At 45.4% G+C, this 23405-nt stretch overlaps 1 protein-coding gene across 1 annotated transcript in view; it reads right to left on the reverse strand.

The window, feature by feature from the left end:
• Positions 1 to 220: 220 nt before the first annotated feature.
• CABP7 (calcium binding protein 7) overlaps positions 221 to 23405 on the reverse strand; it is a 116943-nt gene continuing 93758 nt past the window's right edge. Inside the window, exons 4-5 of the mRNA XM_075853437.1 lie at positions 1543 to 1696; positions 221 to 1292 (exon numbers count right to left, since the gene is read on the reverse strand). Of these exons, the coding sequence (XP_075709552.1) occupies positions 1165 to 1292; positions 1543 to 1696 (282 nt within the window). The 3' untranslated portion in view covers positions 221 to 1164. The remainder of the gene's footprint in view (positions 1293 to 1542; positions 1697 to 23405) is intronic.

A 23405-nucleotide genomic window follows, 5' to 3' on the forward strand; every position in this document is an offset into this window, starting at 1 on the left:
CGGTGAAGCTGAAAATGTTAAAAAGGCATTAAAGGGTTAGTACAGGATTAGAGAAACATGGATGCTTTCTTCCAGAAACAGTGCCACACCTGTCCATGGGTTGTGTCTGGTATTGCAGCTCAGCTCCATTGGAGTGAATAGGGCTGAGCTGCAATGCCACACACAGCCTGTAAACAGGTGTGGCACTATTTATGGAAGAAAGTAGCTATGTTTTTCTAATGCTAGACAACCCCTTTAAAAACTTAAATGCAAAAGGATAGGGGAAATGTGAACATAGACCAGAATCTGAGATACAAAGTGCAAAGTTGTTGAGTTTATATAAAATATAGAAAGTAGAAATGAACAAATATAAAGGATTTGCTATTAACTAAGGTAACAAATTAAAAGGATGAAAATCTACAGCAATACAATAGAATGGTGAATATTCTCTATACAGGGATACTTTATCATGAGGATAGACATTCTTGCTTTGAAAAATAACAATAGCAATTCTTTGTTCTTGAAGCAGCCAGCAGCTTATTGGTTTCCAATGCGATTGCAGCAAAGGGAATCAGGGCTTCATAGCAATCCCCCTGTGTCACAAGAGATAACGTCCAAACAGGGTATGGGCCAATTATACTTCAAGCAGATACTTCAACATAGAGACATATGGAAGGAAAATATGGAGAGCCACATTTAACATCAACCCATTCAGCGTTTTAGGGGCGAAGGTGAATGATATTGGGGGAAGGGAAGACAAATTAACCTTCGTGCTGCCTTTCTCATTGCACTGTAGAAAATATTACACATTGGCAGGAGCTCATTAACCCTACTGACCCTGTGCCCAGCTACCAAAGAGTTTACCCTTTGGCGACCAAAAGTGTTATTGCTCATAAATATAGAGTTATATATCCGTATACATATATACACCTATTATATATATATAGAAAGTCCCTTCGTGTCACAGATTTTAAAAGCACAGATGGTCACCTGACAATTTAAATGCCCATGCATTTTCCATGCAAATCCTCCCATGCACATTCAGACACTGGACGGAAAGTCCCATATTTTTCAAGGTCTTACGGGGTTCCTCCTCTGTACATTGAAGTCCATGTATAAGTGGGGAATAGGCAGGAGAGGCTCCTGAAAGTACATATAAGTTCATGGCTTGGTATCCCCACTTTATCACTTCATGCCACTGCGCAGGACCTGATTTGCAGCGATTAGCATTACACTAATGATGAAAGCAATGGCAAAGGCGCAGATCAAACTCTTACGGACACAGGTCTGGCGGATTTGTTGAGTTGGGGAAGCTGAAACAAAGATAAGATAGTGGAATCAATGATAAAAACTGGATAATGTATATTATAAACTGAGGCAGCAATCATAATATCTGTAATTTATTAAGTATTTTTGCTGACACTGATATCCTATAGAAATACTATCCTGGGTTTTCAATGTAAAAAAAGCTGATCTAAGGATCTAGCTCAATTTTCACTTTAGACATGGAGCTAATAGATCAAGTTGTTACATTAAATTATTATTGCTGTAAGTAATACTTACTCTCCATATCTACAGGGCAATCCCCTCTTGTTCCGAGGTTTCCAGCCTCTTCAGTCAAGATAATGTTCTCAATGTCACGCATGGACAGGTGCTCACAAAAAGTATCATATAATAATCTCTTCAGTTCCTCAACAGACAATGACTGCATGTCACACTGCAAAGACATATATAGGATATGGGGTTTTCACTGAAAACCAGTTAGAGCTTTGTATCATTTCAGAAATAAATGCTATCAAACAAAGAGAATGACACTGATAATGATTACAGAGGGCACCTATCTTCACTGTGACTAATATAATCTACACGGCCAAAAATAGGTGAAAACTTCTTCTCATTAGAGGGTTTGGGTCATGCAGAAGAACTTAAGTTCAGGATCACCATAAGTACTGTCAAATATCGGCTCAAGTTATCTAAAGCTAGCCACCATTGCACAATGAAGAAGTGGAAATGCCTTTTCTGGAGTGATTCACCATGCTTCCCCCTTCTAGTTGGCCGTGGATGAATATGGGTTTGGCAGACACGAGAACTTGCCCAAATGCTTAGTGGAGGAGTAATAATGATCAGTTGCTGTTTTTCATGTTTTCTTTGGACTCCTTCGTTTTTTGAGCAGTGAAACCTTATATCAACCTTCACACTTTATAGATGAATTTGAATTGAAATCGGCCAACATCAGTTCTAGACCTTAGTAATGATCTCATTCTTGACTGGATCTCCATCCCCGCAGCCATGTTCCAAAATCTAGTGAAAAGACTTTCCGGAATCGTTGGCCTGTTATAGTAGTTTTGGGATGGGATGTTCAGGTTTTCTCATAACTCTCACCATATAGAGTAGGTAACATAGAATTATTTACGGGTCTCATTTTTTATAGTTTGGGATGCTTTATAGCACATCTTTCCTCATATATCAAAACTCACCTGTGCCTTTTTTTTCTGGTTCACTGTTGTGAACCATGTTACGTTTTCCTTATAATGTCAGCTAGTTATGCTCTTGACTGCTTCTTCCTTGGTCCTCATTCTACAAAGAAGTTAAGTTACAGCAGACAATTTTAACTGCTATGCAGTATCATTCAGTTACGGGTCACTCAAGCTTCAAAGAAATGCATATTCCAAGCTCCCTTTTCTCTCTTCCTCTGATGTTTTAAATTGGCAGCCTGACACGACCTGACCGAGTTTCACCCGTGCAGGACCCGTTTTCATGGATCCCTCATGGACTTGAGTCTATTGAGGTATCCGTGAAAACGGAAGTAAATAGGAAATGTCCTATTTTTCCACGAACCCTTCAAGCAGTCTGTTAAAACAACGGTCCCATTGAAATACATGCGTCCGCGTGACGGTCGTTGTTTTAATGGCTATCACACGGGCGTATACAACATTCATGTGAACAAGCCCTAAAAGGCTAGAAAAATCAGGTAGAAAATTTGTGTTTTTTTTTTTTTTTAACAACAGACACATTCTTTACTTCACGTGAAGTTTTATAGCAACATTTAGAGATCCAGTTAAAAGACTCTAGCAAGAGCAACATACTGATGCAACTGATTGAAAACCATTCCATCAGATAGTCCAATCCTAGATATACAAAATAAAAGGAAAAATGCTGCAGCATCCAATTGCAATAATTTGTGTTTCATGTATTTAGTCATAAGTAACAATGTTGTGTCTGTGAAACGTTTCAAAGAAATTTCACCAGATTACATTCATCACAGTTCTGTTGGTTTCTATGCTTCCACCACTTGCAGATAGTTAATAATTATCATTAGCAATTTTGAAATGGGTCAGTTCATTAAGGAATCTTAACATCTATGGCTACTTAAACGGAATCTATCATCAGAAATGATCTATTATTAACATTTTCTCTGTCAGGATTTAAATACAAAAAAAATCCAGAAATATTGCAGTTCTCACACTGGCCACTGAGCCTCACAATAGAATGACACTTCCTGTTCTGTGGAGATCACTTCTAAGCAGTCATCCCATTATCATCACCACAGGCAGGATTACAATGAAGGGTTATACCTCTGACAATTAATGATGCGGACAGCTCAGATCTTCCCCCTCCCCGATCAATCTCCTTGTGGCTGCTGTAAAGCAAATCCCTAGAACGGCTGTTCACAGCTTAGAGCAGCAGCTCCTGGTAAAATGACTGCGCTCATAATTATGTACAAAAAAAAAAAGAATAAAAAATATACAATCATATGTTAGGAGATTATCCGCCATGGAATCTTAGAAAAAGCACTGGACGCCACAGACCACAAAGCCTTTGGACCAGGGGTGGGATTCAAATTTTTAACAACAGGTTCCCTGTTTTGTGGAAAAAAACATACGTGCGGGGGGGGGGGGGGAATCACGGCGTTTCACCGTGTATCACACCATGGAAAATGATTCTAATAATAATATAATGCAATTACAATATTCCAAATATACCCTATATTAAAGTGGACTCTAAATAAGGAAATTCCCTGTCCAGAATGTTTAGTGTGGATTTGCACACTATGTATATAATTACATAAGCGTACAAAACTACCTACCCTCACATTATATTACACTCACCCATTACGTACAGACCTATATGCGCACATTCAATACCCTTAGCGAGCTCAGCCCATTTAGTGAGGTTGTGCACTGTCAGAAGGGTGGAGGAAAGTGCGGAATGCGCAGTAAGCCGCGACAAGTCTCCTGGCTAATGCACAGATATGGTGCCAGGAGCAAGCTCAGTAAATAAATACAACACAAGAACCAAGCTCAGTACATAAATTTAACACTAGAACCAAGCTCAGTACATATATACAGCACCAGAACAAAGACCAGTACATAAATACAGCACCAGAACAAAGCTCAGTGTAATGTGCGTGGCTGCGGGCTGTCAGCTCCAACCTCCTGTCTGCCTATACAAATTGGTCCCCTAGTGTTTCCTGCTCCCAGTGTTTCCTGTTCCTGTATCCTGATCTAGTGCCGTGCTTGCTATTGTCGTGCCGTGCTGGATACCACGCTTGACTGCCTACCCACGCCTGTCGTCCACCTGCTGCCTAATTCCTGCCAAGCTACTGTCCGTGCTGCCACAGGTATCCTATATACCATAGACTAAGACCTGCACCGTGTTGGCCAGCTGCCTTACCGCCAAGGCGGTACGGCCCAGTGGGTCCACAGACGCTTCGTGACAGTACGCTCAGGCCATGGACCCCGCTGGTCGGTTCAAAACTATGACGACGCAAGAGATGCGAGCGGATATGCTGGACCTCCGGTCCCGACAGGACCAACTCCTCCAGGCGTTGAACATTCTTGCACGTCGGCAGGAGGCACAAGCTGCTGTTCCTCCTACTACACCTCCTGGCAATATTGTTCCTCCTACTACACCTCCTGCCAATGTGGATCCTCCGTCTACACCTCTTGGCAGTATTGACCCACGTGTTTCTTTGCCCCTTCCTGACCACTATGATGGAGAAGCAAGTGCCTGTCACGGTTTTCTTAATCAATGCCAGATCCGCTTCAGCTTGTACGCAAGGACTTTTTCGTCAGATGGTGCCAGGGTCGCTTTCATCATTTCTCTCCTCACCGGAAAGGCCCTTGCATGGGCGAACCCTGTCTGGGAGAGACAAGGACCAGAGACCCGTGACTTCCCTGCCTTCCTTCGGACGTTTCGCATGGTGTTTGAGGAGCCCGGCCGGGTCTCATCTGCAGCGGCTTCTTTGATTGACCTGCGCCAAGGAGACACCTCCGTGAGTGAGTACGCCATCCACTTCCGCACCCCGGCGGGAAGCTCACATGGAACAATGAGGCTCTGGTGGCTGCATTCTGGCACGGACTATCTTCCAGAATTAAAGACGAACTTGCCGCCCGGGATCTGCCGTGAACGCCTCCAAGAGGTTCAATGGGAGGGAGCCCTTCCTAGTCTGGCCCCTACGTTGCAGCAACCCCTGCTGTCCTCAGATGCCGATCCTCCTGAAAAGTCGGTAATAATGGACCATTATAAGTTATCTACCCAAGAGAGACTACGCAGACGCACATCTGGACTTTGTCTTTATTGCGGCCTTGATAGCCACCTGGTGCGCCTGTGCCCCCAAAAATCCCAAAACCTAGGGTTGCTTGTAGTGACGACCCTGGGTAAAGATGGACTTCCGTCTAAATTGTCCATACGCGTGACTATAGTGAGAGAACGCATCAGGTATCAGGTGCGTATCTGGACTCTGGTTCCGCTGCTAATTTTATCCGCAGAGATCTGGTGGACCTTCTGCAGTTACCCACCACCCTCCTGGAGAGCCCGTTGACAGTTGCCTCAGTGAATGGACTACCTCTGCCAGACCCAGTTATTGCTGTGACCAAGCCGCTGAGGCTCCAAGTGGGAGCTCTTCACTCCGAACTCCTGTCATTCTATGTCCTATCCAAAGCCGTTAACCTTGTGTTGCTGGGCCTGCCTTGGCTCCGACTGCATGCCCTAGTTCTGGACTGGAATTCTGGAGAGGTTCTTCAGTGGGGTCTTGAGTGTCAAGGTCGTTGCCTGGTGAGCATTCGTTCAGCTCAGCCTTCGCTACCTCGGTCATTGGCAGGATTGCCGGGTCATTATGCTGCCTTTTCTGACGTCTTCAGCAAGAGGGAGGCGGAGACTTTGCCTCCACATCGGGCATATGTCTGCCCTATTGAACTGATACCTGGTGTATCCCTTCCCCGTGGTAGGGTATATCCCCTCTCCTTGCCAGAGACTCTGTCCATGTCCGCCTATGTGAAGGAGAACCTAGAAAGGGGCTTTATACGAAAGTCTTCCACCCAGCAGGAGCCGGGTTCTTCTTCGTCAAAAAGAAAGATGGCTCTCTGCGCCCTTGCATCGACTACCGTGGTCTTAACCAGATCACGGTGAAGAATAAATATCCATTGCCACTGATCTCCAAACTGTTTGATCGAATACGTGGTGCAAATTTTTTTTCTAAACTAGACCTGCGTGGGGCTTACAACTTAATCCGCATTCGTTAGGGCGATGAATGGAAGACTGCATTTAACACCCGTGATGGACACTATTAGTATCTAGTAATGCCCTTCGGCCTGTGTAATGCCCCCGCGGTCTTCCAGGAGTTTGTTAATGACATTTTCCGTGACCTCCTATACGTTTGTGTTGTAGTCTACCTTGATGACATCTTAATTTTCTCCCCAGATCCTGTGACGCACCAGAGACATGTCCGTCAGGTTCTGCTACGGTTAAGGGAGAATAGTCTGTACGCCAAGTTGGAGAAGTGCGTATTTAACAAGGATGCTCTACCCTTCCTGGGCTACATCATCTCGAATCGAGGCCTCGAGATGGACCCTGAGAAGGTAAAGTCTGTCCTGGAGTGGCCACATGCTCAAGGCTTGAGGGCCATACAGCGCTTTTTGGGATTTGTTAACTTTTACAGGCAGTTTATTCCGAACTTCTCTTCACTGACTTCTCCCATCTCTAAACCTACTAAGAAGGATATGAACGCCAAGGTGTGGACTCCCGAGGCAGAGTTCGCATTCAACAGCCTGAAGAGTGCCTTCACGTCAACCTCTATCCTCCATCATCCAGACGTTTCCCTACAGTTCTCGTTGGAGGTGGACGCATCCTCTGTCGTTGCTGGTGGACTCCTGTTCCAGAGAGGTCCCAAGGGCAAGTCAAGGGTATGTGGATACTTCTCTAAGCTCTTCTCTTCCGCAGAACGCAACTACTCGATTTGGGATCGGGAGTTACTGGCCATCAAATTGGCTCTGGAGGAGTGGAGACATCTACTAGAGGGCGCAGCTCACCCGATCTTGATTTTTACGGACCACAAGAATCTGACCTACCTCCAGACGGGCCAACGGCTGAACCCTCGTCAGGCCAGGTGGTCACTGTTCTTTGCAAGGTTTCTGTTTGAGCTTCATTATCGCCCGGCCGACAAGAATGTGAGGGCCGATGCCTTGTCCAGGTCTTTCGAGACAGGAGACACCATTGAGAAGCCACAGAATATTATCGATCCATCCTGCATTGTCTCGGTCAATCCCCTGCAGATTGGGGACATTCCTCCTGGGAGGACTTTTGTGCACCTGGATGATCGTGGAAGAATCCTCCACTGGGTCACTCCTCTAGACTGGCAGGTCACGCGGGGTTACGTAAGACCCGGGATTTGATTTCTCATAATTTCTCGTGGCCCACTCTGCCCAAACATATTGTGGACTTCGTTTCTTCCTGTGCTGTATGTGCAGCCAACAAGGCTACCTACTCCAGACCTGCTGGCCTGCTCCAGCCATTGCCTGTGCCCAATGCTCCCTGGCAGCATATAGCGATGTACTTTATCACGGGCCTGCCTCTCTCTGCTGGATGCAGTACTGTCTGGGTAGTGGTGGACCGATTTTCGAAGATGGCCCACTTCGTTCCTCTGACCGGTCTTCCTTCCGCTCCTCAGTTGGCTAAATTATTTATTCAACACATCTTCCGCCTGCACGGCTTGCCACAGCATATTGTGTCTGATCGGGGGGTTCAGTTTACATCGAGGTTCTGGAGAGCCATCTGCGTACTTCTTGGCGTGAAGTTGGACTTTTCTTCTGCCTACCATCCTCAGTCTAATGGTTAGGTCGAGGGGATCAACCAGATTTTGGAGAACTACCTACGCCACGTCATCTACAAGCAGCATGATGACTGGGTGTAGCTGCTCCCATGGGCGGAGTTCTCCTACAACAATCACACCAGTGAGTCTACTAGGAATACTCCGTTCTGCATTGTCTATGGCCAGCATCCACTAATTCCTCTTCCGGTGCCTGATACTTCCGAGGTGCCTGCAGCTGACTCCGCGTTTAGAGACTTTTTGCAGATCTGGCAGCAGACTCGATCCTCCATCCTAATGGCAGTGGACCGCATGAAACGGAAGGCTGACACAAGGAGAAGAGAGCCTCCTCGGTTCCTTCCTGGCACTAAAGTCTGGCTGTCGTCCAGGAACATCCGACTGAGGGTGCCATCATGTAAATTTGCCCCCAGGTTCCTCGGACCGTTCGAGGTTCTGCAACAGATCAACCCTGTCGCCTACAAGCTTCGGCTGCCTCCTACCCTCAGGATTCCCAAATCCTTGCACGTCTTCCTCCTGAAGCCTGTGATCCTAAACCGCTATTCCAAGACTCCCAACCCTGCGCTTGCCCCCAGCGGCCCCTCGGACATCTTTGAGGTCAAGGAGTTCTTGGACACCAAGAGAGTGAGAGGAAAGACTTTTTATTTGGTGGATTGGAGGGGGTTTGGTCCCCGGTCTTAAAGGGGCAGCGCGCGCACTGGACCTCATGGACGACCTTTGACCCGTGAGTACCCCGGACTATAAGAGGGGTCCAGCCCCCTAGTTCTATGCCTGAGCATTGTTGTGTTTCCTTAGTCTGTCTATGCAAATTGGTCCCCTAGTGTTTCCTGATCCCAGTGTTTCCTGTTCCTGTATCCCGATCTAGTGCTGTGCTTGCTATTGTCGTGCCGTGCTGCATACCACACTTGACTGCCTACCCACGCCTGTCGTCCACCTGCTGCCTAGTTCCTGCCAAGCTACTGTTTGTGCTGCCACAGGTATCCTATATACCATAGACTCAGACCTGCGCCCTGTTGGCCAGCTGCCTTACCGCCAAGGCGGTACGGCCCAGTGGGTCCACAGACCTTTCGTGACACTCAGTATAAAAATACAACACCAGAACCAAGCTCAGTACATATATACAGCACCAGAACTAAGCTCAGTGCATAAATACAGCACCAGAACCAAGCTCAGTACATAAATACAACACCAGAACCAAACTCAGTACATATATACAGCATCAGAACAAAGCTCAGTACATATATACAGCATCAGAACCAAGCTTAGTACATACATACAACACCAGAACCAAACTCAATACATAAATACAGCACCAGAACAAAGCTCAGTACATATATACAGCACAAGACCAAAGCTCAGTACATATACAACACCAGAATCAAGCTCATACATATATACACCAGAACCATGCTCATACATATATACAACACCAGAACCAAGCTCAGTAAATATATACAGTACCAGAACCAAGCTCAGTATATATGTAAAGTACCAGAACCAAGCTCAGCACATATATACAGTACCAGAACCAAGCTCAGTACATATGTAGTGCACCAGAACCAAGCTCAGCATATAAATACAGATCCAGAACCAAGCTCAGTACATATATACAGTACCAGAACCAAGCTCAGTACATATATACTGTACCAGAACAAAGCTCAGTACATAAATACAGCACCAGAACAAAGCTCAGTACATATATACAGCACCAGAACAAAGCTCAGTACATATACACAGTACCAGAAACAAGCTCAGTACATATATACAGTACCAGAACCAGGCTCAGTACATATATATACTGCACCAAAACCAAGCTCAGTACATGTAGATATGTTTTGAGCTTGGTTGTTATGATATATATATATATATATGTATTGAGCTTTGTTCTGGTGCTGTATATATGTACTGAGATTTGTTCTGGTGCTGTATATATGTACTGAGCTTGGTTTTGGTATTGTATTTACGTACTTAGCTTTGTTGTGGTGCTGTATATATGTACTAAGCTTTGTTGTGGTGCTGTATACTGAGCTTGGTTCTGGGGCTGTATATATGTACTAAGCTTTGTTGTGGTGCTGTATATATGTACTGAGCTTTGTTCTGGTGCTGTATATATGTACTGAGCTAGGTTTTATTATTGTATTTATGTAGTAAGTGTCATGACGCGGGGTGTGGACCCACTGGGCCGTACTGCGTAGCGGAATAGCAGCTGGCGAAACAGGTATAGGCAATGTCTATAGTTCTGTAAAGGGTACCTGAGGCAACGTAGACAGTAGCGGTGGTTTCAGGCTGAGATGAGGCTCCGGCAGTAGGCAGGCGCCAGGCGGGGTGCAAAACAGCAGATGCAACAGAGAGCACAGCACGACTCCAACACTTTAAGGCACAGCGGCACAGTAGCACGGGATACGGGGTACTGGAAGCAGGACCGGAACACTGGGAACAGGGAAACACTAAGGGACCATTTGAAAAGACAGACTAAGTGTAAACGATTTGCCAGACACAGGTTCTGTGTCGACGGCCGTGGGCAATCAGTCTGCACCTGCTCCTATGTCTGTGAGACTGACTCCATCTTCCACCACTCAGCATGGCAGGCTTAGGAGTGGGAGAGCCTATCACAGCCTGGCCAGACGGAGCTAGTTCCCGCCTGTCTATTTAAACCTCCGGTCCCTGTTCTCACCCCTGAGGGGGTAGAATTCAAGGTGGCCAAGATTGTGGACAGCAGGATGGTCCAAGGCTCCCTCCAGTACCTGGTCCATTGGAGAGGATACTGGCCTGAGGAGAGGACTTGGGAACCCGCCCGGGATGTTCACGCTGGGGTATTGCTCAGGAGGTTCCACCTTCGTTTCCCCAATAAACCAGGTCCACCTAGAAAGGGTCCGGTGGCCCCTCATAAAAGGGGGGCTACTGTCTATTTATACCTGCCTTTCCTGTTCCTCCTTTGCCTGGGATTCTTCTATGCTTGTTTCCTGGCTTGCTGCTGCTGCTTGTACTACTGATCCTCTGCTTGTTATTGACCTTGGCTTTCTGACCACTCTCCTGCTCAGCGTTTTGTACCTTGCTCTCTCCTGGTTTGACTCGGCTCGTTCACCACTCTTGTTGCTCACGGTGTCTCCGTGGGCAGCTGCCCCGTTTCCCTAGCTTCTGTGTACCCCTGTCTGTTTTGTCTGTCTTGCACTTACTGAGCGTAGGGACCGTCGCCCAGTTGTACCCCGTTGCTTAGGACGGGTCGTTGCAAGTAGGCAGGGACTGAGTGGCGGGTAGATTAGGGCTCACCTGTCTGTCTCCCTACCCTGTCTTTACACTAAGGTAACACAAAAACGCTCAGGCAATGAATGGACTGAGGTTTGTTCTGGTGCTGTATTTATATGCTAATCTTGGTTCTGGAGTTGTATATATGTAATGAGCTTCTCTTTGGTGCTGTATATATGTATTGAGCTTGGTTGTTATGATGTATATAACTCCAGAACCAAGCTGAGTAAATATATACAGCACCAGAACAAAGCTCAGTACATAAATACAGTACAAGCACAAATACAGGTCAGTACAGAGATCATTTGCAAATTCAGTTTAACCCCTGCCTTATAGGTTTGTACAGCATAAAACTACAGCTCCCAGTATAGCCAGAACAATGGTAAGGATATGCTGGAAGTTGCTGTTTCACAAAAAACAATGATACACCCATCATCTCGCTGCAGATCATACAGTGACTACAGTACTGATAAGGTCACAGAGAGAATAAAAATTTACATTTAGTGACTCACCGGTGACGGCTTCTTAGATTGGAGTCGTTCTTTATCTCTTTTCTTTTCCATCTCGTCCAGATCTCTATGATGACACCTCCTGGCTACGACCCATTTCTGCAAAGTTTGCCACTCAGATGTCTTCAGCTCCTCACTTTTCTAACATTTCTGCACCTATAAACGAAGAGAAAATTCTCATGGTGCCACACTCTATGCTTCTAAATATATTAGTATCATACACTGTGCCAATGAATATAATAGTGCTACACACTGTGCCCCTGAATATAATAGTACCATAGTACCATACACTGTGCCCCTGAATATAATAGTGCTACACGCTATGCTCCTGAATATAATAGTGCCATACACTGTGCCCTTGAATGTAATAGTACCATACACTGTGCTCCTAAATATAATAGTATCATACACTATGCCCCCGAATATAATAGTGCTGCACACTGTGCTCCTGAATATAATAGTACCATACACTGTGCCCATGAATAAAATTGTGTTAAACGCTATAAAGTAATGCACGACACATAGAGCCCCCTATAGATAGTGCTTCTCAAGAAGCCCCCTGTAGATAATGCCCCTCGTTGTGCCCTCTGTAGATAGTGCTCCCCGTAGAACCCTCTGTAGATGGTAGCATTCCCTGTAGATAGTGCCCCCTATAGCGTCCCATGTAGATAGGGCCCCCTGTAGCGTCCACTGTAGATAGGGTCCCCTGTGGCGTTATTATTATTATCGTTACCTGTAGATAGTGCCCCCTGTAGCATTCCCTGTAGATAGTGCCCCCTGAGGCGTTCCCTGCAGATAGGGCCCCTATATAGTCCTCCCCTGTAGTTAGTGCCTCCTATATAGTTCTCCCCTGTAGTTAGTGCCCCCTATATAGTCCTCCCTTGTAGTTAGTGCCCCCTATATAGTCCCCCCTGTAGTTAGTGCTCCCTTTATAGTCCTCCCCTGTTGTTAGTGCCTTCTATATAGTCCTCCCTTGTAGTTAGTGCCTCCTATATAGTCCTCCCCTGCAGTTAGAGCCCCCTATATAGTCTTCCCCTGTAGTTATTGCCCCCTATATAGTGCTCATCTGTAGTTAGTGCCCCCTATATAGTCCTCCCCTGTAGTTAGTGCCCTCTATATAGTCCTCCCCTGTAGTTAGTACCCCTTATATAGTCCTCCCCTGTAGTTAGTACCTCCTATATAATCCTCCCTTGTAGTTAGTGCCCCTTATATAGTCCTCCCCTGTAGTTAGTGCCTCCTATATAGTCCTCCCCTGTAGTTAGTGCCCCCTATATAGTCCTCCTCTGTAGTTAGTGCCCCCATAGTCCTCCCCTGTAGTTAGTGCCCCTTATATATTCCTCCCCTGTAGTTAGTGCCTCCTATATAGTCCTCCCCTGTCGTTAAAGCCCCTATATAGTCCTCCTGTGTAGTTAGTGCCCCCTATATAGTCCTCTCCTGTAGTTAGTGTCCCCTACATAGCCCTCCCCTGTAGTTAGTGCCTCCTATATAGTCCTCCCCTGTCGTTAAAGCCCCTATATAGTCCTCCTGTGTAGTTAGTGTCCCCTATATAGTCCTGCCCTGTAGTTAGTGTCCACTGTAGATTAGGCCCCAACAGTGCCCACAGTGAAAGGAAAAAAAAGAAACATTATGCATACCTGTCCCGTTCCCGCGCCATCCTCCAGCAACGCCAGTCCTCCTCGAGCGGAGCGTCGCAGCAGCATGATGACATCATCGCGCCGACTGCATCATCGATAAAGTGTCGAATTGCAAGGCATCATGCCTCGCCAGGGCAGCTCTAGTCAATGCAATTGTATCCGCATCCTAAGGACGGGAATACAATTGAGTGCAGGGGATTGGGTTCCAGTTTCCCGCTTCAGCGAACCGGCTGTAATTTTAACAACCGGTTTGGGAACCGGGGCGAACCGGCCGGATCCCACCCCTGCTCTGGACCACAAGGGATCAGGCCACTAAAGTTTCCACTGACCATCAAATACTGAATGCTTATTTATTTACTGAAGAAATTTTGGGAGGAATCCTCCAGCTCACCATTTAGCAGGTTTCAATCACGGGCAGCGCCAGTATCGCCGCGACGGCACATGGCAGTGAAGCAGAAAAGGAAAATGATGATCCAGCGCAGTGAAGTTAAAATGAAAACTCGGTTTCAATTTTACTCAGAAATCTTTAAAAACGGGAAATAGCTTCTAGTACAAGGATATGTATTCTGAATGTTGGCAAAATTGTCCCCAGTCAGTAGATGCTGACTGTACAGCTGACAAGTTACCGGGACTGAAGCTAAATGTTGTGATAACCAGCAAGTACCATATGCTGAATACATAACTGATCATCTGAGACTAGATAATTTTTTTGAAATGTGGAGGTCAATGAACCTCATTCCAAACTTGGCTATGGGGTCCTCTAAATTCTAATTACACCTCTATCACAAACTTTCAGGGTTGTTACAGGAACACTCTGGGTAAAACTTATGCACTGTGTTATGCCTAGTGTAGGACCTAAGGAGGCGGTGCATGACAGATTTATTTTTACTTCAGTGCTCATTGAGTCCCTGTGTCATGTACTGCCCCTTCAGTCCATCCAGAAAAAATGGCAGCATGAAGGAAGGTGTTTGCAAAAGAATGTCCTTCTTTTATTATTGCCAGCACATCATAGAAAAAAGCAATGTTTCGACAAGGCTTGATAAAGACTCGTGTGCAATTTGAAACATTGTTTTTTTCTATGATGTGCTGGCAATAATAAAAGAAGGACATTCTTTTGCATACACCTTCCTTGATGCTGCTATTTTTTTCTGGATGGACTGTGAGGAATGAGGCCCCACAGGGATTGGGGGTGAAGTGGCATGGTATATTTTGTTTGGTATAACCACTATATTTTTTCCTCTTCCAGTCTGGTGACTGTTGCAATTGAGGATTTGGAGTGTGCTGTTGATGTTTTTACACTGTACTACCCCTTCAGGTCCGGCACTGGGCATAACAAAGTGTATCAGATTTTCCAGGAGTGTTCCTTTAAAGGTTTGGCTTTGCCCTGGGCTTGGCTCCTAAATACAGCTGGGATCAAGGTAAATCAATGGATTCTTATTGATTTCCATGGGCACCATGTAATGGTTCATTTTCAAAGAAGTAATCACTGGAGCTCCTAGCAGTAGATGTCCCCAAAATCGGCTTGTTGCCAGGTACCTGCAGTATAAAAAGGGATTGTCCAAACAGACATTTACATCACAAAGATAGTTTTGTAGAGTGACTCTTTGTATCTTTGTTGATGTAATTTGGTCAAATCAATTTTGCCAAAAGTGCTTGGAGTCATGAATGTAGTGATTTTCAGTGCATGATTTCTCTAGGACTTCCAGCTAGCTTGACCCATACATGCTGTTTATAGCTATATCTACAGTTTAGTAATGTAGTGGTAATAGGTTCAGTCCATGCCCCTCTGATCCAGTGAGATGCAGTGGAAGATCCAGATGAATTGTTGCTTCTTTGGGTTATGTCAGTATAAAAGTCATTGCTCCCTTCATTGACTATTAGTTATATTTTATACTTCCCTTCTAAAAACTATTCTACAATGACTCTAAATTTATACTACACAATCTGAACACAAGAGAATTAAGAAATTGCAGAGCACTCTTCCCCTTCATCAACCAAAGTAACAAGATTTACACACTTTAGGCATCAAAAAGGCTTTTACACCCAAGTTTAGACATTAAATGAAATAAAAATGGCTATTATACTGCAAAAGAGGAAAGATAAACGCTAAAAATCTATAATAAAATATGTAGTGTAGAGCAGCACATACACCCACTAGCTGATACCTTTAAAGCAAAAAGATATTATTGTCAGCAATGAATCTTCTTTGAAAGATATCCGTTCTGGTAGCACAAACATAATAGATGACATAGAAAGCTCTGGCATCCAGTTAAGACAGGAAGCAAAATAATGTTAAAGGCACATCAACCCTATTTTCTCTAGTTACCAAAACTGTTTAACCAATTATAAAGAAAATATACTCATGTAAGCATCTGTACTCATGCAGATGAACATCAAAGTCATCTTTGGTTATGCGTCTTTTAACATAGATCAACAGACATTACAATGATTACGGTGATTTTAATAACAAAAATTTGGCGCATACCTTGGAACTAGTAATAAGTTTTAAATCTATGTATATATTAAAGTATAGCAAGTATCTAAACATGGCACTCCTAGGATCTGGGCCACAACACGTGACAGCATGCCAGACTATATGCAATGCTGTTACACAGTATAAAAGCGTTATACGTAACTTATAAAAACAAATAATTTCTTAAAGACTATGTAAACCTTTGAATGGCTTTATTTTTTATAAACTGGTCAGTCAGTGTGATTGGTGCAACATTATAAATAGTTTTTATTAAAAATAATTTTAACTTTTTCAGATACGGCTGCTCTGTATTCTCTATACAGAGCAGCTGTATCATTCGCTAAATTCTGCTCCCTTCAGGTCCACGGGACTGACGGATTCAGTGACAGTGGGTCCTGCGTGTCTCTGACACCCAGGATCCACCTGTAATCTCTAAATTCATAACTTAGATGTGATAGATTACTCAGGGGCGTAGCTAGGGGGGGGCAAGCGGGGCATGTGCCCCGGGCGCAACTTAGAGGGGGGCGCCAGCGCCACCTCCTACTGCACTATAATTGTACCTGTGTCTATAGGACACAGGTACAAATAGAAGCAATGAATAGCCGGGTATGTTCCGTTGCCGGCTATTCAGCTCTTTTGTACCAGAGAAGCGCTATCGCGCTTCCGTTGATGAAAGGCGCTGAGTGACAGGCAAAGTCATCCTGCCCAGCCAATCAGCGGCTTTCATAGACTCTTCGTTCAACCCCCAGGAGACCTGCGCAGAAGAGAGCAGGTCTCCATGGCTGCCGGACGGCGTGGGAGCGGGATTAAGGTGAGTTTAAATTGTTTATTTTATTGTAATAAAAAGTGTGTGGCATTATCTACAAAGGGGGCTTTATCTACAAAGGGGGCTTTATCTACAGGGGGCTTTATCTATGGGGGGGGCTTTATCTATGGGGGGGCTTTATCTACAGGGGGGGCTTTATCTACAGGGGGGCATTATCTACAAGGGCGGCTTTATCTACAAGGGGGCTTTATCTACAGGGGGCTTTATCTACGGGGGGGATTTATCTACGGGGAGCTTTATCTACAGGGGGCTTTATCTATAAGGGGGGCTTTATCTACGGGGGGCTTTATCTACGGGGGGGCTTTATCTACGGGGGGGCTTTATCTACGGGGGGCTTTATCTACAGGGGTGCTTTATCTACAGGGGTGCTTTATCTACAGGGAGCTTTATCTACGGAGAGGGGCTTTATCTATGGGGGGGGGCTTTATCTATGGGGGGGCTTTATCTACAGGGGGGGCTTTATCTACACGGGGGCATTATCTACAAGGGCGGCTTTATCTACAAGGGGGCTTTATCTACAGGGGGCTTTATCTACGGGGGGGATTTATCTACAGGGGGGCTTTATCTATAAGGGGGGCTTTATCTACGGGGGGCTTTATCTACGGGGGGGCTTTATCTACGGGGGGCTTTATCTACAGGGGTGCTTTATCTACAGGGAGCTTTATCTACGGAGAGGGGCTTTATCTATGGGGGGGGCTTTATCTACAGAGGGGGCTTTATCCACAGGGGGCGGCATTATCTACAGGGAGGGGCTTTATCTACAGGGGGCCTTTATCTACGGGGGGGCTTTATCTACGGGGGGGCTTTAATCCACAGGGGGGCTTAATCTACGGGGGGCTTTATCTACAGGGGGGGCTATATACTGGGGTGGGCTATCTATGGAGCACCATATACAGGGGTGGACTATATCTACAGGGGAGCTATATACAGGGGTGGGCTATATCTACAGGGGGCTATATACAGGGGTGGGCTATCTATGGAGCACTATATACAGGGGTGGGCTATATCTACAGGGGGCTATATACAGGGGTGGGCTATCTATGGAGCACTATATACAGGGGTGGACTATATCTACAGGGGGGCTATATACAGGGGTGGGCTATCTATGGTGCACTATATACAGGGGTGGGCTATATCTACAGGGGGCTATATACAGGGGTAGGCTATCTATGGAGCACTATATACAGGGGTGGGCTATATCTACAGGGGGGCTATATACAGGGGTGGGCTATCTATGGTTCACTATATACAGGGGTGGGCTATATCTACAGGGGGCTATATACAGGGGTGGGCTATCTGTGGAGCACTATATACAGGGGTGGACTATCTGTGGAGCACTATATACAGGGGTGGACTATATGTGGAGCACTATATACAGGGGTGGACTATACGTGGAGCACTATATACAGGGGTGGGTTATATCTAAAGGGTGGGCTATATCTACAGGGGTGGGCTATATCTACAGGGGGGCTATATACAGGGGTGGGCTATCTGTGGAGCATTATAGTGGGAGCTATTTGTAGGACACTATATACAGGGGTGGGCTATATGGGGGCACTATCTACAGGGGGCATGGTGTGTGTGTGGGACACGGTGTATGGTGCTATTATAATTAGAGGTGCAGTGTATGGCGCTATTATATTTAGGGGCGTAGTGTGTGGTATAATGAGAACTTTATCTTTATTTATAGTTGTAGAAATGTTGGAAAAGTGAGAAGCTGAAGACATCTGAGCGGCAAACTGCAGAAATGGGATGTGACCGGGAGAAGTCATCATAGAGGTCTGGATCGGATGTAGAAAAAGAACTAGAATCTGAGACGTCACCGGTGAGTCACTTAATGTAAATGTTTATTCTGCCTCTAATCAGCACTGTAGTCACTGTATGATCTGCAGCGAGATGATGGGTGGTATGATATTTTTTTGTGAAACAGCATCTCCCAGCATATCCTTACCATTGTTCGGGCCATGCTGGGAGCTGTAGTTTTACGCCGTACACACCTATACGACAGGGGTTGCACTAAATTGAGCTGTATTTGTGCTGGTGCTGTATATATGTAATGAGCTTGGTTCTGGGGCTGTATATATGTACTGAGCTTGGTTCTGGTGTTGTGTATAGAACTACACCGTGTTCCAAATTATTATGCACATTGGATTTAAGTGTCATAAACATTTCATTATTAGTTTTTCAATGAAACTCATGGATGGTATTGTGTCTTAGGGCTCTTTGGATCATTGTAATCAATCTCAGACAACTGTGACAATTAGTTTGCCAGGTGTGCCCAATCAAAGGAAAACTACTTAAAGGCAAGGTGTCGCGAAAATATTTTTTTTTTATATAATATTGCTTTTAGTATGTCATTAAAATAAATTTTATTTATTTGTGTTTTTTTTAAATCTCTGTATGTGTCGATTAATGACCCATACAGAGATGGAATACGGCAGCTACAGTGCATAGGAGTCAATGAACCGGAGCCGTTCCATTGCGTCTGCTCTCTGGCTCTGTACTGCGCAGACGCAGGTCAGAGACACACAGCAGAGCAGCTGTTTGCAGGGAGATAGCAGGCACCATCATGAAGACCAGCTGCACTGCAGGTAAGGTGTGTCTCTGTCTGTCCCTCTTCTCTCACAGACCGCCGCTCTCGTGACCCCCGATGGCCCCCCCGAAGCCCTCCCCCGACGGGGCCCCCTATAGTCGTGCAGGACTCTGTATAAAGGACACATGATGTAACTGTCCTTGGAAAGCTGGGTGATAAACAATATGCCCGCTGTTAGTGTGGTACCCAGCATTCCCAGACCCCTGAACGATAAATCTCTCTAGTTGTGCTGAGACTGAGAGGTTCATTAGTCACATCCCCAAACAGTCTCAGCACAACTAGAGAGATTTACCGTTCAGGGGTCTGGGAAAGCTGGGTGACCACCATTACCCCTCCTACTGGAGTGTGAGAGGTTCATTAGTCACATCCCCAAACACACTCCAGTAGGAGGGGTAATGGTGGTCACCCAGCTTACCCAGACCCCTGAACGATAAATCTCTCTAGTTGTGCTGAGACTGAGAGGTTCATTAGCCACATCCCCAAACAGTCTCAGCACAACTAGAGAGATTTACCGTTCAGGGATCTGGGAAAGCTGGGTGACCACCATTACCACTCCTACTGGAGTGTGAGAGGTTCATTAGTCACATCCCCAAACACACTCCAGTAGGAGGGGTAATGGTGATCACCCAGCTTTCCCAGAAGCAGATATAACCAGGAAAGGGCTGGATGGACGGGCTGAGGGTGCCCATGGTTTTTGGTGATCCCCTCTGTCATGTGATCGGACCTAGGTTAGCGGTTCTGATGCAGACGGGGTTCATGTGACTAGAAATCTGTCCATAACAAGAGACAGTGCACTCAGGACAAGCCCTGGCCTCATGCCGTAGTTGTGTGGTTCTGTCTTCAGTGATGGCGGTGGGTGGCTCTGACGCCCGCCTCCCCCGTCGGGTCATCTCAGGACAGAAGGAGTGTCCGGATTGGAGACACAGCGCCGCACCTGTCCTCAGGTTGTGTCTGGTATTGCAGTAAGTGAATAGAACAGAGCTGTAATACCACACACGACCTGAGGACAGGTGCGGCGCCATGTTTTCCTGGACGACCCCTTTAAGACTTTTCCAGTGCGCGTGTGTGTGTCAGAGCGGAGTGTGCACGGGCGCCGCTGATACTTCATAGCCGCTTATCAGCCGTTTTGAAGAATCAGCAGCAAGCGCACACACACACACACACACACACACACACACCGACCCCCCCCCCAAACACGCAAAATCAAGTGTAATCAAGCGTTTTTTTATGTGGTTTTTGGCACGTAAAATGTGCAAAAAAAAAAAGTGACAAATACACGCCGTGTGAACCTGTCAACTGAAAAGTCATTCACTTCACTTTCATCATTCTAAGGGTATGTTCACACACAATGTTTTCAGCTGAAAAATCAGAAGCAGAACGCCTACAAGCATCTGCCCATTGGTTTCAATGGCAAATACGGTGTTCTGTTCCGACAGGGCGTTTTTTACGTGGTCGTTTTCCAAAAAGGCACGTAAAAAGATGCCCGCCAAAATAAAGTGCACGTCACTTCTTGGGACGTTTTTGGAGCCTTTTTTCATTGACATTTTAGAAAAACAGCTCCAAAAATGGCCGTAAAAAACGCGAGTTTGATTAAAAAATGGCTGAACATCAGGAGCTGTTTTCCCTTTGTTTAGTAAGTGTGTGAACATACCCTTAGCCTTTTGGTGTGTCCAATAACTTCTGCCAGCTGCAGAATCACACCCAAAATGGCAGCTGGACACTGCTTAGCAATTTGAAGACACCTTTTCCTGGCTTGTAGGAGGGGGGGCAGGTGAGATTTCCTCCCACATTTACAGCAGCTGTGAGTCAGGTTGCTTTGCCTTATTCACCTTGCTGCAATTCTGGGAAGTGCCCCCCCCCCCCTGGTGGCCAACATAGGAAAACATGTCACATTATTATTTAATTTTTAATACTTTCCACCATGTGGAAGAAAAAAAAAATACAGCAAAAAACGTAAAAAATATAATAGAAATAAGTAACGACACTTAAAAAAAAAGGTTTAATTCGCAACACATTCCCTTTAAGAAGGACGTGCCACATTATTAAGCAGGCCACAGGTTTCAAGCAATATGGGAAATAAAAAGGATCTCTCTGCTGCTGAAAAGCGTGAAATAGTGCAATACCTTGGACAAGGTATGAAAACATTGGATATTTCAAGAAAACTTAAGCGTGATCATCGTACTGTGAAAAGATTTGTGGCTAATTCAGAGCACAGACGGGTTCGTTCAGATAAAGGCATAATGAGGAAGGTTTCTGCCATACAGATTAATAGGATTAGGAGATCAGCTGCTAAAATGCCATTGCAAAGCAGCAAACAGGTATTTGAAGCCGCTGGTGCCTCTGGAGTCCCGCGAACCTCAAGGTGTAGGATCCTCCAGAGGTTTGCAAGTGTGCATAAAGCTATTATTCGGCCAACTCTAAACAATGCTCACAAGCAGAAACGGTTGCAGTGGGCTCAGAAATACATGAAGACTAATTTTCAAACCGTGTTGTTTACTGATGAGTGCCGTGCAACCCTGGATGGTCCAGATGGATGGAGTAGTGGATGGTTGGTGAATGGCCACCATGTCCCAACAAGGCTGTGACGTCAGTAAGGAGGTGGCGGAGTCATGTTTTGGGCTGGAATCATGGGGAGAGAGCTGGTAGGCCCCTTTAGGATCCCTGACGGTGTGAAAATGACCTCTGCAAAGTACGTAGAGTTTATGACTGACCACTTTCCTCCGTGGTACAAAAAGAAGAACCGTGCCTTCCGTAGCAAAGTTATCTTCATGCATGACAATGCACCATCTCATGCTGCAAATAATACCTCTGTGTCATTGGCTGCTATGGGCATAAAAGGAGAGAAACTCATGGTGTGGCCCCCATGTTCCACTGACCTCAACCCTATTGAGAACCTTTGGAGCATCCTCAAGCAAAATATCTATGAGGGTGGGAGGCAGTTCACATCAAAACAGAAGCTCTGGGAGGCTATTCTGACATCCTGCAAAGATATTCAAGCAGAAACTGTCCAAATACTCACAAATTCAATGGATGCAAGAATTGTGAAGGTGATATCAAAGAAGGGGTCCTATGTTAACATGTAACTTGGCCTGTTAAGTTTTTTTTGATTGAAAGAGCTTTTGATTTCTGTAAATATGACCTCCTGATGCTGCAAACTCAACAAATTACCATTTTAGTTCTCTTTACAACCATTAAAATGTTTTGATCTCTGTTGTGCATAATAAGGGTATGTTCACACGGCAGCGTCCGTAACGGCTGAAATTACGGGGATGTTTTCAGGAGGAAACATCCCCGTAATTTCAGCCGTAACGGCATGTGCAGGCGCTTGAACGCCGCGTCCATTACGGACGTAATTGGCGCTGCTTTTCATTGGAGTCAATGAATAACGGCTCCAATTACGCCCCAAGAAGTGACAGGTCACTTCTTTGACGCGGGCGTCTATTTACGCGCCATTTGACAGCGGCGCGTAAATATACGCCTCGTGTGAACAGACAAACGTCAGTTCATTGCTTTCAATGGGCAGATGTTTGTCAACGCTATTGAGGCGCATTTTTCGGACGTAATTCGGGGCAAAAACGCCAGAATTACGTCCGTAATTAGTGCGTGTGAACATAGCCTAATTTGAAACAGTGCATTTTGAGTTTTTTACTTCTAAAACAAAATCTGTTATCATTAGGAGATTTGTTCAATAAAATTTGCATTATACTCCAACGGTTGATGGCTTGAAGATTATACTGACTGTCATTTGCATCGACTATTTAAGAAAATCAGCGAAAAATAACATCTGCACAATAATTTGGAACGCGGTGTATATTGCTTGTAAAATGTACAAATGTTTTTATGCTCGAGTTACATAAAAAGAAATGTGGAAAAGAAATGACACGTCATTGATTGGTAGAGAAAACAAACATGGCGAGGGGGAAGGAGATGTCGGGAAAGAGGTTGAGGGGGGCGCCAAACTGAATCTTTGCCCCGAGTGCTGAAGAACCTAGCTACGCCTCTGGATTACAGGTGGATCCTGTGTGTCAGAGACACGCAGGA

The sequence above is a fragment of the Rhinoderma darwinii genome, chromosome 1 (assembly GCF_050947455.1).
Source record: "Rhinoderma darwinii isolate aRhiDar2 chromosome 1, aRhiDar2.hap1, whole genome shotgun sequence".
Taxonomy (NCBI): domain Eukaryota; kingdom Metazoa; phylum Chordata; class Amphibia; order Anura; family Rhinodermatidae; genus Rhinoderma; species Rhinoderma darwinii.